The following is a 17,500-nucleotide window of genomic DNA, read 5'->3' on the forward strand; positions in this document are numbered from 1 at the left end:
GGGAATTTTTGTTTTGCAATTTGTAAATTTTGTCTTTTATATATATAATATGTTTTTATCTATCTATCTATCTATCTATCTATATTATCTATCTATCTATCTATCTATCTATTTTATATATCTATATATATATATACATGATAAATAGACAGACAGATATACAAAACATATGTACACATATCTTAATATCTATATCTAAATATCTGTATATATAGTATATATATATATATATATATATATATATATATATATATATATATATATATAGTATACAAATACATACATGGGTAAATAGACAGGCAAATATTCAAACGTATATTTACCTATATCTAAATATCTTTCTTTATAGTCATGTGTGTATATATATGCATTATAATGTTTTTTTTTCCATTTCCTTTATTTAAGTACGTATCTGCTATTGGCTTCCACCCCAATGAATGGTATTGCTTGGTAAGGGTAGAAAATTGTATTTCTCTTTCTCGTTCCCCGTTTTATTTTCTCCGTTCTGGTTCTTTTCCCCTTTCATTTTGTTTAATACAAAATAGAGTAGTATTCTGTCTCAAGGTATCGGTTATTATTTGAAAGCGTAGTTTCAACCCTGGCGTTGCATTTAACTTCGTCTACGAATAGCTATTTTAAACGACTCCAGTTCGCTATGATTTATGTGTCGTATTATACCAATGTTTTCTCATTCATTATGCATTTTTTTCATAATTTTAAATTTTTTTTATTCACATTACATACATTGAAAGGTGTTAATACAGTGTCCACGTGGGTACTATAGTAGATTCACATTAACCGTGCATTTGATGTCTAGGTCAGTCCCTTTCAACGCTCCTGATTGGCTGTTGATAAGCCAATGACAGGGCTGGAAACTCTCAGTCTTTCTCGAGAGTTCACGTAGGCAGGATGTTTGTTCCACCCCTCCTGAAAGACGTATCCCTCAGGAGAGGTGGAACATAGATCCTGCCAATGGGAACTCTCGAGAGAGACTGAAATTTTCCAGCCCTGTGATGGGCTTATCAACAGCCAATCAGGAGCGCCGTAAGGGATTGGCCTAGACATCAGATGCACGCTTGATGTGAATCTACTATAGTATATTCACCTATGCCTGTCTGTTTGGTCTTATGGTATCTCCTGTTGGAAGTCATGTCAGAAAATAGATTTGAACTATTTTATATCTTTCTAATTTCCTTCAGCGTGATTTTATTAAAAAGCATTGTCCTTTGAAGTTAAAAACTCCATTTTATCTCTGTAATATACTTGTATTAAAATTTCATAATATGTAGGTGTTCATGGCGCTATTATTTTTTATTTATTTATTTATTCATTTATTTCAAAAGTAAACAACTTGAAGAGAAGCCTCATAATGTGAACACAATGAATTTTTATCAGAGTCTTAACAGGAAAAAAGGATAAATCATATTACACTTAAACAATAAAATCACGTATTGAACAAACGATTGGGTCGCATTACACGGTGCGTATGTGATCAAGATGGCTTGTTCTATAACGGAGTACCTGCAATAGGGCTAACCTCCATTCATATGCGTTGTCGTTCTTACGAAAAATTGAGGTTATGGATCTGTTAGTTCACACTGGCCTGTAGCTCCCGCGAGGGTTAACTTTGATTCGAGGTTGGTACAAATGTAAAGGAAAAGTCTGGCATTCCATGAATGATTCCTCCAGCCAATTCAGTCTTACCCTATCAACCAACCATCCAATACTTCATATTACTTTTTAAGCAGTTCTATGAAACGATACATACTAACATAATGCATGAAATGACAAGACTCTCCAGAAAGCGAAGACCATTTCACATACAACCTGTGAGAAACAAGCCAGTCTAGACAATATAGCACTCCTAGAAGTTACAAGATCTTTTAATACTCGATGTAGGGCATTAGCAATTGGGCAGTGAACAAGGAAGAGCCATAAAGTCTTTGATAACAGAGAGGGTTTCATTACGCTTAATAGACACGCTGGTTTCGTCCTAATGTTTCCTGTCCATTAAGGGACAAATGTAAGATGAAGTATTGACACCCATCATCCGCCTATTAAGTTAAAGAGTATGTTCCAGTGGACGATGTGCTTGAGAGTGGCCGTGGTCACGCAGGTGGACGAGTGTTCATAGAGGCCTGGTGAGTGGGCGAGTATTTTCAAATAGGACGCACCAGAGAGATCGCAGTTACAAATTAAAAGTAGGAATGAATTACACAGCAGAGAGTAATGCATGAATGACAAGACATAGATGCTCATAAAATTATACTCGCAGAATAGCAACTCCCAACAACTCCACACCATTATGTCTACAATTCCCTTGAAACAAATGTGTGATTATTAGAAAATGATGAATGGGGGTTTTAACGTCTTTCTTGGACAGTACTTGGCGTAGTTATTTGTGGTGTTGTTTGAGCTGATGAACGTACATACCAGTAAATGCAGACATACGCACACAAAGAATGTATACTCACACATACATATACATACAATATATATATATACTCACACAGAGATTCATTAATGGCTTTTTTATCGCCAGGTTTTTTTATAGATACCCCTAATGACCTATTCCTTGTCCTAAATATGTTTGACTTATTGGTGACCTTTCCCTGGTTCGAAATGTTATGTCAGATTCATTGGTGATTTCTACCTGTGCTAGAGTCATTGATAGCATTTCCTTTACTTCAAAATGTTTGTTAGTCTCACTGATGACTTTTTCCTTGTCTTGAACAGATGCCAGACTCACTGATGACTTTTCCTTCGTCCAGATGTTTGCTAGATTCATTGCTGACCTTCTCCTGGTCTTAAATTTACGTCAGGCCCATTGATGACTTTTCCCTAGTCCAGATGTTTGCTAAATTCATTGTTGACCTTTTCCTGGTCTTAAATATGTCAGAATCATTAATAACGTTTTCCTTGTCCAGATATTTGCCTCCTGCAGCAGAGCAAAGAGTCAGGTTCGGTTAGAATGAAATCAATAGATGTGGTTCTTCACCTTATACATCCGGTGAATGCTTAAGACTAAGCTGGGCTTAAGCTTGAGTGTTAGGGTGTTCAAGAGAATAAGAGGCCTAGTGTGACTTTCTGAACTCGGGGCCAGATAGTTGCATGATCTATGGAGTAGATAATTGGGGTCAAAATTGTGAAAATAGGTCTTATACGTGGGTGCCAGTTTGAATGTTTATAACGCTGAAATTCCCAACGCCAACGCCTTTGCATGTGGAGCTAACATAACCAAGCATATAATTATGTCTGGATTTAGTAAGCGACACATAATATCAGGCTGATTTACTAAATTCCCTTCGCTCTGAGTTATAGTTGAAGGCGTTTTAAGGCCGTTAGCCCCTGAGAAATGCTTAGCTCTCAGGATATTAGAGGTGTCATGAATACATTCTCTCCTGGTAACACAGTCGTTAAAAATAGGTATTTATTATTGGAATGATTATACACGTCCCGAAATGTTGGTTCATGACTTATGGATGCGTTTGGCCAAGCTTACGTCACTGCATATTTCAACAGGGCAGCAGTCCTCTATTTATTTTCCATTTTCTGCTTCTCGGCCACTGCTATAAGAACGGTTGTATTTCTGTTTGCCTATCTGTTTGTCGCTATGTCTGTCTCGAATTCTGGGAACGAACCACTGAATTTCTGAATGTGTAAAGTTCTTTGAACAAAAAAAAACCGTAATGCTGGCGTCGTAAATAATGATGATAATATCAGTAAGATATATATATATATAGAATATTAGTATATATATATTATATATAATATTATATATCTTATATATATATATATACTATATTATTATATATATCTATATTATTCATTGTATGTATGTATATATATCACATTACCGAGATTCTTCTTCGGTTAAATATGATATGAAAATAAAAATATATTCATTCCGAGGCAGAGTGAATTAGATATTAAAGGACATTTGTAGCTTCATGAAGTGTATATATATATGTGTGTGTGTGTGTATGTATGTATACTAATTATATATACATATATATATATATATATATATATATAGTATATATATATATCATAGCAGTTTTTCCCTTATCCATTTACCACTTAAACTTCACATGTATTAAATTCACTTCATGAATATATGAATATCCTTGGGCAAAAAGTATGATAATAGCGCCGATAACCTTAGTAACATATTTCAGCCTTTTTCCTACGCACATTTACCGCAGAGCGTCTGAATATATAAATTTTTTGGACCAAAGACTTGATAATGATAATCACAGCACGAATATATATATCCAGCAGTCCTTTCTACCATACAGGCGTCATCGAAAACCGAAGCCTCTGAATACATAAAATTCCGGAAGCGAGAAAGAAATGTGTCGCATGGAAGAAGAATAGAATAATTCCACTCGTGTTCCTTCCCTTTAGCAGAGATACCTTTCCAGCCCCCAATTTTCTGCAGGGTCAATACTCCAGCGCTTTAAACAAAATAAAAAGTCCTGCGTGTATCTACGAGACCACTTTCTGTTTTAGAAACATTGTTTAACTCCGTGAATGCCCTTTGCCGCTGTTGTCTGCGAATATTTCATGAGCGGAGGTAATTTTAGCTTGTTCGTGAACGCTGGGTCACACCACGCACACACACACATACACACACAAATACACGGCCGCGCTTACACACTCATACACACAAACACGCACATACACACAACTGTCGTCCGTGCTACTCGTCCAGCGGAGTAAATAAAGAAGAAGAAAGATGAGGGAAAGGCTTTTTAGCTTTGTTAATGGAGGTGCACAGCCTTTACACGAATATAGTATAAAAGGTTAAAAAAAAATAAAACGGATATTTCGTTCTAACTTGAATGGGGTTTTAGTTGACAGAGCGGAAACATTTTTTCTTAAAGAAGTGTTTAATGAGGTTGGGAAGTGTGGTGTATTCAGGTTAGTTTCGAATAAAGGGGAAAAGATGGACTGGATTTATTATTGGTTTGTTTGAAGGCAGAAATGATATTCTACAGACGGAGTCAAAACTCTGGTCGTGTGATTTTAGGAGATATGATATTTTTAACGGAGGAAAACTCTAGTCGTGTGTTTCTAGGAGATATATTTTTCAGATTTAGAGAAAAGTTCTCGTGGTATCGTTTTTTATCAAGTGACATATTCTTCCCAATGAGAATGAACTCTGCTAGTGCTGTTCTTTTAAGATACACAATAATTTACACAACGGGAGAAAAAAAATCTCATAACACTTCGCTTTTAAGATAGATGTAATATTCTGTACACTGAGAAAAAAAAACTGGTAATATTAATATTTTTAAGATAGATGTAATATTCTGTACCTGAGACAAAAACTCCCGTAATATTAGTTTTTTTTAAGAAAGATGTAATATTCTTTACACTTGAGAAAAACTCTGATAATACTAGTCTTTTTAAGATAGATGTAATATTCGGTACGCTAAGAGAGAAACTCTGCTAATAATAGTATTTTTAACATAAATGTAATATTCTGTACACTGAAAGAGAAACTCCGGTAATATTAGTTTTTTTTAAGATTGATGTAATATTCTGTACACTCGAGAGAAAAACTCTGATAATACTAGTCCTTTTAAGATAGATATAATATTCTGTACACTAAGAGAGAAACTCTGCTAATAATAGTATTTTTAAGATAAATGTAATATTCTGTAAACTTGAGAGAAAAACTCCGGTAGTATTAGTATTTTTTAAGATAGGTGTAATATTATGTACCTGAGACAAAAACTCCCGTAATATTGGTTTTTTTAAGATAGATGTAATATTCTGTACTCTGAGAGAAAAACTCCGATAATATCAGTTTTTTAAGATAGATGTAATATTCTGTGCACTAAGAGAGAAACTCCGCTAATATTAGTATTTTTAAGATAGATGTAGTACTCTGAGATGTAATATTCTGTGCAATGAGAGAAAATCTCAGATAATATTAGTCTTTTTAAGATAGATGTAATATTCTGAGTTGTAATATTCTGTACACTGAGAGAAAAACTCCTGTAAATGTAATTTTTAAGGTAGATTTAATATTCTGTATACTGATAGAAAAACTCCGGTAATACTGTTTTTTTTTTTTTTTTTTTTTAAGATATAGACGTAATATTCTGTACACAGAGAAAAAAAAATGCTTCCAAGAAGAACATATTCTCCACACCGAGATTAAAACCCCCGTCCCACCGGCAAATGCTATGATAACAATTTAGCTCATTGCACGGAAATTAGAAATAATATGGCACCTCATTTGTCTACGAGTAATAACTCGTTCAGACAGACCATTATATACTATTTTTTATGTGTATATAAACGTTATTACCCTTATAAATAATACTAGAGTCATAAACGAGTGATATTTCTTCTTCATTTTTAGTTAGGTTGGGGAACACGATGAGAGGTGTTCATGATGGTTACAGGAATATATATATATATATATATATATATATATATATATATATATATATATATATATTATATATGTGTGTGTGTGTGTGTGTGTGTGCGTGTGTGTGTGGGTGTGAATACGTACACATTTAAATACATAACAGTGAAACAGTATTAGTTTTACATAACAATTGGTATCACTTTTATCCCAGATCACGAACGGTATGGCCATTATTCAGGACATAATAATTTTATGATCAAATATCACGCTATAGCATTCCTTGGAAGCCATTTTATTGCAGTTGCTTCTAGCAATTCTACCCCATTACCAGCTACACATGACAATTGCTGCTGCTACTTTTATTCATACTAAAACTACTATTTCGTTTTCATGTCCCATGATTCTGTGATAAGATTTATAGACCTCCCATTACTGGGACGGCTATTTTTAAACAGTGTAAGGTTGATGGTATAAATGATTTGCCTCCTATAAACTGGGTTCATTCCATAAATTGTCACCTGTAAACTCTGTTTCTTCCACTAGGTGTCACCTGTAACCTGGTTTTCTTCCTTAGATTTCACCTATAGCTTGGGACTGCTTCTATATATTTCACCTGTGACCTGGGTTTTCTTCAGTAGACTCCACCTGTAAACTAGGTTTTGTTCCTACTGGAGGCCCCCTGTAGCTTTAGTTTTCTCCAACAGGCATCACTTATAACCTTGGCATTCTTCTGCACATTTACCTATTACCTAGGCTTCCCTCTGCAGATTTTACCTATAACCTGGGTCTGTTAATATTGTTAATACTGGTGGCACCCGTAATCAGGGGTTCTTCCTTTATCTGTACCAACGCGTGTTGAAATATGTATTCTCATGCTAATGTGAAAATTATTAAACTGTCTAAAAAGTGGAAAACATGATGTCTTCATGATAAATATTTTCAGCCATGATGTACCGAACCGGAAAATTCCGTAGCTTTGACAAATTTTTTTTCAGGGTGGTGTTTTGAATACGAACGGAAAGTCAGCTTATTTATTTATTTAATTATTTTTTTTATTTAATTATAATGCAAAAAATGTCAAATTGGACAGCTGTACTTGAAACATAATTAACCATACCAATACAGGAATACTTTTACCCATTGGTATCGTTATTTTAGATGGAACCGACTATAAGCCAGATCTGACCACTGATACAGTAAAATATAAATTAATAAGTCCATTTTTGGGCGCAGAAATGAAGCCAGTGATGTTTTTTTTTATTCTAATACAAATTAAGACTTCATGCACTGTGTGTCATTATAAGTATGGAATATACTCTTATGAGGTCATAAGTATAAATCGATTATGACCACATGAAGTGAAACGGAATGCACAGCTACCATCAAAATGGATTATTCATGATATTGCTGAAGGCTTAAACAAACTGTAAAGGCAAGGGCTACCTTCTAATACCACCAGACCATGAAGAAAATGTACAGCATATTTCCGATGATAAATAAGTCCTGTTGCCACAAGTCTTCGATACAATATCTGGTAATCTATGTTTCTGTAGACGAATTTATAAAATATTGAAGAAAAGTAAAAGCCCTCTGAATTATTCTCACGTCGAAACAGTAACAATAACACGTTTTAAGGGGAGGTACTGCTACCCGCTGTTATATAATTCATGCCCCGAGGGACCCGGTAAGGAGAGCTGTATTATTGTTTCATTGCTTGTTTCGTCAGGCGTGACTGGAATTGAGGGAATTTCAGATATGTGTCAAGTTGAAGTATAATATAATAAGGATAATAATAGTAGCAATTTTAATAATGATAGTAATTGTGTTTATGATTGAGAAGTGTTCTTATAACACAAATAAAATTGGAGGATTAATAATAATAATAATAATAATAATAATAATAATAATAATAATAATAATAATAATAATAATAATAATAATTAATAATAATAATAATAAATAAGAAGAAGAAGAAGAAGATGAAGAAATACGACAGTTTTATTTTATTAAATTGATAGCAATGTTATGTAATAATAATGATAATAATAGATTTATTCTTGTAACTTCATACCAGTTTAAAGCTGTACTGCATGAACGTCCTGATAATGATATGATAAAGATGTAGAAAATGCAATTTTATTCGCGTTACATAATTCGAATCGAAACGTACATTACGTAATGTCAAAAGTTGAAAATATTCCTGGCAGTAATACCTTAAAAAATTGTCATTCCAATGTCAGTCACTTTTTTATGGAGACATGAAACTACTTTTTGTCATGACTCATACGTTACCTTTAAAATCAGGGTCGCATTCTTTGAAAAAAAATATCGGAAAATATAATTACACTGTAATCATGTGTTGATAAACAAACGCATTTTTAGAAAGCTTTGCACGTGGGAAGTAAAGTCAGTTGTTGCACAGTTAGTATTAAATGATTAAGGAAATGCATCAGCTAACAGCAGCAGTAAAAATATTGACTGGTTGAATAAATGAAAACATCAGAAAGTAATTGAAGGCCGTTGGGAATATTGGTATATCGTCGTAAAAATAAAATATTTATGTATAGAAGGTAATAAAATAGATCAGTTGAAATGTCAGTGTACGCAAAAATATTCTGTTGATTATAGATACAAGAAATCTAAAAGAATATATAAACTTGAAGCTCTACAACAAACTGCGAGATTATCTGAAATTTTGAAATACAAAGAACCAAAGAAGTAAACGATTTGGGCGACATAAATAAAGAAACAGAGAAGCATAGGGACCAAAAAATTGTTTACCGAACGCAAATAAAATTGATTCGGTTTAATAACTGGTTTAATTGGTCATTAAACCGAAACAGAAAAGGCCCTCGAAGTTGAAAGACCTCTCAGTAACCATCCCCCAAAATAAAATGGATTTTAGAAAACTCTTTAATAGGTCGGGCTAAAACCATTACAAAACATCAAATAAAGTAATGAAAATAAATTCATCGTTTGGTTTTTGGTGTTGGGCAGTGTGTGTGTCTCTCGTTTCGTTGTTTGATTGTTATATTTGTTTTCCTGAATGGTTTCTCTACTTTAGTGTTTAACTCCTTTTTTTATTTATTTATTTATAAGATGAGGTGCTGTCCCAGTTTGTTTGCCTTGTTACCCTGTTAGACATACAGCTTGGCTAATAATAATAATAATAATAATAATAATAATAATAATAATAATAATAATAATAATAATAATAATAATAATAGAATGCCTGAAAATATATGGGGCAGAGGAAAACACCATCAGCTTCCTCAAAAATACAATGCACAACTGGAATACAATACTTACAAGCTCTGGAATAAGACTAGCAGAGGTTAATATCAGGAGGGATCTTCCAGGGCGATTCACTGTCCCCACTACTCTTCGTAGTAGCCATGATTCCCATGACAAAAGTACTACAGAAGATGGATTCCGGGTACCAACTCAAGAAAAGAGGCAACAGAATCAACCATCTGATGTTCATGGACGACATCAAGCTGTATGGTAAGAGCATCAAGGAAATAGATACCCTAATCCAGACTGTAAGGATTGTATCTGGGGACATCAGGATGAAGTTTGGAATAGAAAAATGCGCCTTAGTCAACATACAAAAAAAAAAGGCAAAGTAACGAGAACTGAAGGGATAAAGCTACCAGATGGGAGCAACATCAAACACATAGATGAGACAGGATACAAATACCTGGGAATAATGGAAGGAGGGGATATAAAACACCAAGAGATGAAGGACACGATCAGGAAAGAATATATGCAGAGACTCAAGGCGATACTCAAGTCAAACCTCAACGCCGGAAATATGATAAAGGCCATAAACACATGGGCAGTGCCAGTAATCAGATACAGCGCAGGAATAGTGGAATGGACGAAGGCAGAACTCCGCAGCATAGATCAGAAAACCAGGAAACATATGACAATACACAAAGCACTACACCCAAGAGCAAATACGGACAGACTATACATAACACGAAAGGAAGGAGGGAGAGGACCACTAAGTATAGAGGACTGCGTCAACATCGAAAACAGAGCACTGGGGCAATATCTGAAAACCAGTGAAGACGAATGGCTAAAGAGTGCATGGGAAGAAGGACTAATAAAAGTAGACGAAGACCCAGAAATATACAGAGACAGGAGAAAGACAGACAGAACACAGGACTGGCACAACAAACCAATGCACGGACAATACATGAGACAGACTAAAGAACTAGCCAGCGATGACAATTGGCAATGGCTACAGAGGGGAGAGCTAAAGAAGGAAACTGAAGGAATGATAACAGCGGCACAAGATCAGGCCCTAAGAACCAGATATGTTCAAAGAACGATAGACGGAAATAACATCTCTCCCATATGTAGGAAGTGCAATACGAAAAATGAAACCATAAACCACATAGCAAGCGAATGCCCGGCACTTGCACAGAACCAGTACAAAAAGAGGCATGATTCAGTGGCAAAAGCCCTCCACTGGAGCCTGTGCAAGAAACATCAGCTACCTTGCAGTAATAAGTGGTACGAGCACCAACCTGAAGGAGTGATCGAAAACGATCAGGCAAAGATCCTCTGGGACTATGGTATCAGGACGGATAGGGTGATACGTGCAAACAGACCAGACGTGACGTTGATTGACAAAGTCAAGAAGAAAGTATCACTCATTGATGTCGCAATACCATGGGACACCAGAGTTGTTGAAGAGAAAGAGGGAGGGAAAAAATGGATAAGTATCAAGATCTGAAAATAGAAATAAGAAGGATATGGGATATGCCAGTGGAAATCGTACCCATAATCATAGGAGCACTAGGCACGATCCCAAGATCCCTGAAAAGGAATCTAGAAAAACTAGAGGCTGAAGTAGCTCCAGGACTCATGCAGAAGAGTGTGATCCTAGAAACGGCACACATAGTAAGAAAAGTGATGGACTCCTAAGGAGGCAGGATGCAACCCGGAATCCCGCACTATAAATACCACCCAGTTGAATTGGAGGACTGTGATAGAGCAAAAAAAAAAAAAAAAAAAAAAAAAAAAAAAAAAAAAAAAAAAAATAATAATAATAATAATAATAATAATAATAATAATAATAATAATAATAATAATAATAATAATGTAATGAGGATTAAATAAAACCATTATTGATTTATTCTCTCTGACGATCAGGACAGTAGTCCTCGTAAAGCTTAAAGATTTCAAATGGTTTTCTGAAAAAATACCGTGGTTTAACTCGCAAGATAAGTGTCTTATTTTATCATCATGTTAAAAGAGGATTTTATTATCTCCATAATTTTCAGTGATGTTAAATGGAATGGCTGCACTCTCAGCTTTTCTTAGAATTCCTTTCTCTCCTGCGTTAAAACTGGACAATAATTTCTCAATGTACATACTTTGGCGGAGAGAAATATATCGGGAGCTCGTGGACAAAGAGGTTTTGTTCTCTATACAAGTGAGCAGGTAGTGAAACGTGGATAATAAACCCGTAGAGTGTAGCAGCCGGTTTCCGGCAGACGGATTCCGAATCCTTCGCTCTGGTATTCATTTCGAAAGGAATGCTGGAACTCAGTATAAGATTAATTCTTTTGTAAGATTAATCCTGTTCAACAGGACATGGTCTCATAGAGAGTCTGCTTCTCCCTTGATAATAAAGATAAAAATAAACCAGAAATGAACACCACTTCTAATCAACGGAACACTTCAGACTCCAAACTTGACACAGTGAAATTAAAAACATTAATAACTCGTGAGGGAAATGTTTCTGTAAATTGCGTTTCAACAAAAGATTCGACGATACTTTGGGGATGAAATAAGAGTGCTTTTTGGGGGAATTTATAAGTGTGCAATGATGGTCATTTATGATAACGGAAACAATGTCGACGGAAAATAATTTTGAAATGGCTTTTTCCGAGAACAGGGACTTGTTGTGCAATTCTGTCAGCGTTTCAAGGCTCTCGAAAAAGCACAATTATTTGATTCCGTCAATCTGATTAGCCCTGATACAGACAGACAGACAGACAGACAGACAGGGAGAGGGAATTATCTATGGTTAGAGTAATCTTTGCCTTACCTGATAATTACATGTTTAGATTAGTAGGAGGTTGAGCTGTAATATTGTTTAATTAATCTATTGTTTTCTAACCTTAAACCTTACAGGGATAGGGGGTGTGAGAGGGGGAAGGGCGGGGAGTATCTTGAAAGAACCCTATTGGACTTTTTTTCATTCTTTGAATGAATTGTGTACCTGGTTGTTAGTCGAGTGTAATTGGTTGCAGCCAGGTCATGGGGCTAGCAACCTCATTCCGTATACATTTTTTTAAATACGTACGCTACATTTACTCATTGCTTGACAGTTTCATTAATTAATAACACATAGCACCTTCATATTATCACTTTCTTCTTCAAGATTCCAAAGGTTTTGAATTTCTTTCGTCAAACACAACTGAATACCAAAGGAATCTGTTTACGAATCGGTGCAATTTCTGTCTCGGTATTTATCTGCATTTGATGTCGAGTGGAAAATTCCAATACTCTTCATATCACAAACAAAATGGTGCTGAATACTTACGCTCGGAGAAAATGGCTGTGAAATCTATGCAGTCTTTCCAATAAGTGTTTGTCAAAGCACATGTTTAAGCGACCATGAATATTCAATGTGTCCTCATGGTTATTTGCCCCAGGAAGCTTCTACGTTGCTGTAAATTCTCGTATTCCCTTCTGCCGTGCTAACAAACTGAAAAACATATTACATTCCCAAAGATTTGCTATAAAGGGGATATCGATTTTATTAATATTATTAATATCAATGACAAACAGTGGAAATGTTTGCGGGAAACCTGTCATTGTTAAGTCATTACTGATTAAAAATTGCTGGATTTTGAATGAACCCTTATTTCACTAATGAGACTTTATTAGTATTCTCGTATTCATCCATTAATCAATGAGATTATATTAGGGCGATATTTATTGGAGTGATTTCCGGCACAATCACGAAATATATTTTACAAAACGGGTTTATTCAAATCTGCTTCTATACAATGCAGATTTATTTAGAGTTCGCAATTGAAATTCCTTGTTATTGAGAAGAATCTCGATCTAACATTCCTTCATGGGACTTTTTCCTAAGTGATGAAAGAGTGGTAAATGAATTAGAATTTGAAAGAAAAAATGTATGAAAGTATTTCAATTGTTTGGTGATATTTGGTCAAAGAGTCACGCATCTACCACCATGAGTAGCAAACTCAACAGAGACCTATTTTAAGTTATTAATTTTGGGCATATTTTCCTTTGTATACATTGAGGCGGAATTCCAGTTGCGCATTTTTGTCTCCATGATGTTCAATGTACACGAACATTGACGATACTTCGTGCAAAGTCCTTGGCAGCAAAATTCTGAAATAGGTACTATATATATATATATATATATATTATATATATATGTATATATATATATATATATATATATATATATATAAAATGCTACTTTCAAATTTAGTCTCGATGTAATTTAACCTTACCTTCTAATTTCTCCTCGGTATATATATATATATATATATATATATAATATATATATATATATATATATATATATATATATATATATATATATATATATATATATATTATAACGTATATATATATATATATATATACATATAAAAAAAGACCCATTAAAGCACGCTGATTTTAAACCAGTGTATTAATGGACCTTTTATACTTGAGACGTATCCTGTTTGAACAGAAAAAACATTTATATATATATATATATATATATTTATATATATATATATATATATATGTTACTGGTAAAAGTGTTCTGTAACAACAGAATAACCATCTAATAAAAGGAGCCCATAAAAACACCATAAAATGTAGAGAGAAAAGTACTATATTTCAGAGAGACAGCAGTCTCTGAAATATAGTACTTTTCTCTCTACATTTTGGTGTTTTTAGGGCTCCTTTTATTAGATATATATATATATATATATATATATATATATATATATATATATATATATATCATATATATATATAGATATATATATATATATATATATATATATTAAAACTAAGGACGTACAAGTAAATCCTACATGTCCAATACATTTAATACCAACAAATCAGAAATCTCAAAGTTATTTTACATTAAGAAAATACGTTTGAATATGACATTGCTATGAATAATGTATAATGCCACACATTCACATGAAGAATGCGTATTAACGTCGTGGCTGAAGGTCTGTCATTTTCTGACTGGCTTAATACTTACACAGCCAGTTCCAGGTAGATATATTCCAGTAAAAACATTCATTTGCATAACGAGAAAACCAGCTCCTTCGCACTTATCTGGGTTTTCGCAAAAGTAAGACGGCCTCATAAAAATGGGGAAATGTCATAGCAGATCCATTATGACCCATTTGCTTTAGATTTAAGGCAAGAGGAGTGACTCGTTTTCCAGCTGTTGATTCTCTGCTCGATTTTTTTTATTTTTTGACAGGTCCCTTGTCAGAGGTGGTGGCCATCGAGGGAGGGAGCGTGACTCTGCCTTGTAACATCACGCCGCCATCGGCCCGAGATTCGCCCATTCTGGTGCTCTTCTATAATGGAGTCACTGGGATGCCCGTTTACAGGTGAGTGAGTTGCATACCTGTCCTGTTGGTGTGTGTGGGTGCTTGTGTGTGTGAAAGAGAGAGAGAGAGAGAGAGAGAGACAGGAAGTGGACCTGTGACAGAAGACAATTAGATGAAACGTATTGAACAGTTGGTAAAAATTGTAAAATCGTAACTAGAATTGTAAATTTAATCAGATGAAACTTATTGGACGATAGATAAAATAAGTAGATTTGTAACTAAACTTGTATAATCGTAACTAGAATTGTAAATTTAATTAGATGAAACGTATTGGACTTTGGTCAAAATTGTGAATTTGTAACCATACGTAATAGGAAAGACTGTTCAAGCAATTATTTGTAGTTTTCCTGGCGTCGTCATTATCCTGTCAGATTTATATAAAAAATCAGAAAATCAGGCTGGTTCAGTAACTTGAAGGAACAATTTCTATTTCTTTGTTCCGTTATTCAGTTCTGGGTTGAAAATTAGGTCGAACGTTACCTAAAAGAAAAAAAATAAAAGTCACTTTTATTCAGAATTAAAAAAAGAAAGTTTAGTGTAGGATCGGATCTTAGTTTTAACGTTAGTTTAACTTAAGAAACTGTTCTTGTTAGTTTTACAGTTATTTTGTAAATGTTACTAATCTACCATATGATTTAATGAAAAATGAAGACTTCTAACCCATACAGAACATTAGTTCATCTCAGTCGAACAAAATTTTATATTCTCTGAATAAAAAAAACTCTACAAACAACATGTAGTTCTGTGCACTATATGTTGCAAAGAGAGAGAAGTTAGCATCAGATAAAACTTAGGAAAGCATTGGCGAATATCCAGGACCGTCCTGTGAAGTATTCAGAAGCGTCCTGTGAAGTGCTGTGCAAGCACAAGTCACAGAGTTCGAGTAAGATACAAATTCAGGTGGTAATCAGCGAGTATTGATTTTCCTAAAGTTCTCCTTCGTGTCATATCGGCAGCGTCGTTTGCTGATCCTATCTAGTTCTCCTCCTTAGGTTAGTAGGCAGAATTCCCTCGGAGTGACTTGATAAAGGGGGGCAGGGGGCGCCGGGGGGCGGGGGATGGGGGGAGGGAACGTCAGATAGAAGAATGTATCTCGCTGAGCACCCCTTAGGGAAATGGCAAGGCTGCGTGCCATCTATCGGTAACTTTTTGCAAATTGTGTTTACTGTTTCGGCCATGAGGACATACCCTTCGTCAACCTTCCATGTCAGTTGAGGCAGGATAGTGAAGACCGGTGAAGGTTCAAGGTGACAGGACGTCTGCGTGAGTGAGCCAAGTGTTCGAAATTGGATATAATATAAAATATATAGTGTGAGGCCACTTGAATATAATTTTACTTCTATTTATTTTGTTGCGCTGATACGAATATCACAGTGATACAATGAAACTGGCTCGCCTAATGATAAATCTTGTACAAATATGAAATATATATTCTATAATCATATTATTATATCTTATAATTATATTATATATAGTATAATATATATATTTGTCGATATATGGTATTATAGATGTATCTATATAATATAATATATGACTATATAATAATAAATATATATATGGGTGTGTGTGTATACTATATACTACATAAATGTGTGTGTTTGTGTGTATAAGGTTTATAAGTCATATGGAAGGTTTTAAAGGGGTTAGAAATCTGTATCATATCCATCCCAGTGCCTTTGCACAGTCAAGCGATTCGTAAAATATCATTAAAATTGTCACCATAATAAAAGAAATTATCCGTCGTGTCACTACTAATGATCATAATACCAAGAGCAGTAATTATGTTCAATCAAAAATAATGAAGGCAATTCTTTTCAAAATTCATTTTCATCAAACTGGTTAATGACAATTCTCTTTCACTCAATACATTAAAATAATATAAACATACGTTTCTTTGGCCATTAACATCATTTGTTAAATAAAAAAATAATGAATGCTATTCTTTTCAAAATTCATTTTCATCAAACCGGTTAATAGCAATTCTTTTTCACTCACTACTTTAAGACAATATAAACGTACGTCTCTTTGGCCATGAACATCATTTGTTGGACAGTTTAACTGGACAATGACCTTACCTGCTCAGACTGCGTCATTAATAACTGTCGGAACTCGGGATCTTTTGTGAATTACAAGACACGGCTTGTCGATGCTGTCATTGTGACGCTATGGATCCAGCATTTGTCGATAACTTATTTATTCCCTCGGGTCACTCTCCTCATGCGTCAATACCGTCTCTAAGTGTTGGTATACTTGCTAAACAACTAGGTTTAGTGGCCGACATCAACTTCGATCCAACCGACGGGGCACTGCCTAGCTGTTCTATATTTAAAATTCTATGAAATCATTTGAAGAGTCAGTGCTTATTAGTTATTTAAAGTGTTCGTTTTTTTTACATTGAAATACAATAATGTCATGATTAAGTGACCGGCTTAAGTTTCTCGGGACTGGATGCTTTCATATTTTCTTGCGATCTCATTGAAGCTTT

General features: G+C 34.5%; 1 protein-coding gene across 3 annotated transcripts in view; it reads left to right on the top strand.

Moving 5' to 3' along the window:
- LOC135202941 (hemicentin-2-like) overlaps positions 1-17,500 on the top strand; it is a 96,850-nt gene that overhangs the window by 48,362 nt on the left and 30,988 nt on the right. For 2 of the 3 annotated variants that reach the window (XM_064232423.1, XM_064232424.1), the window contains exon 2: positions 14,877-15,012. In XM_064232423.1, the coding sequence (XP_064088493.1) occupies positions 14,877-15,012 (136 nt within the window). The remainder of the gene's footprint in view (positions 1-14,876; positions 15,013-17,500) is intronic. The other variant, XM_064232426.1, reaches the window with a different exon arrangement.

The sequence above is a fragment of the Macrobrachium nipponense genome, chromosome 33 (genome assembly GCF_015104395.2).
Source record: "Macrobrachium nipponense isolate FS-2020 chromosome 33, ASM1510439v2, whole genome shotgun sequence".
NCBI lineage: Eukaryota > Metazoa > Arthropoda > Malacostraca > Decapoda > Palaemonidae > Macrobrachium > Macrobrachium nipponense.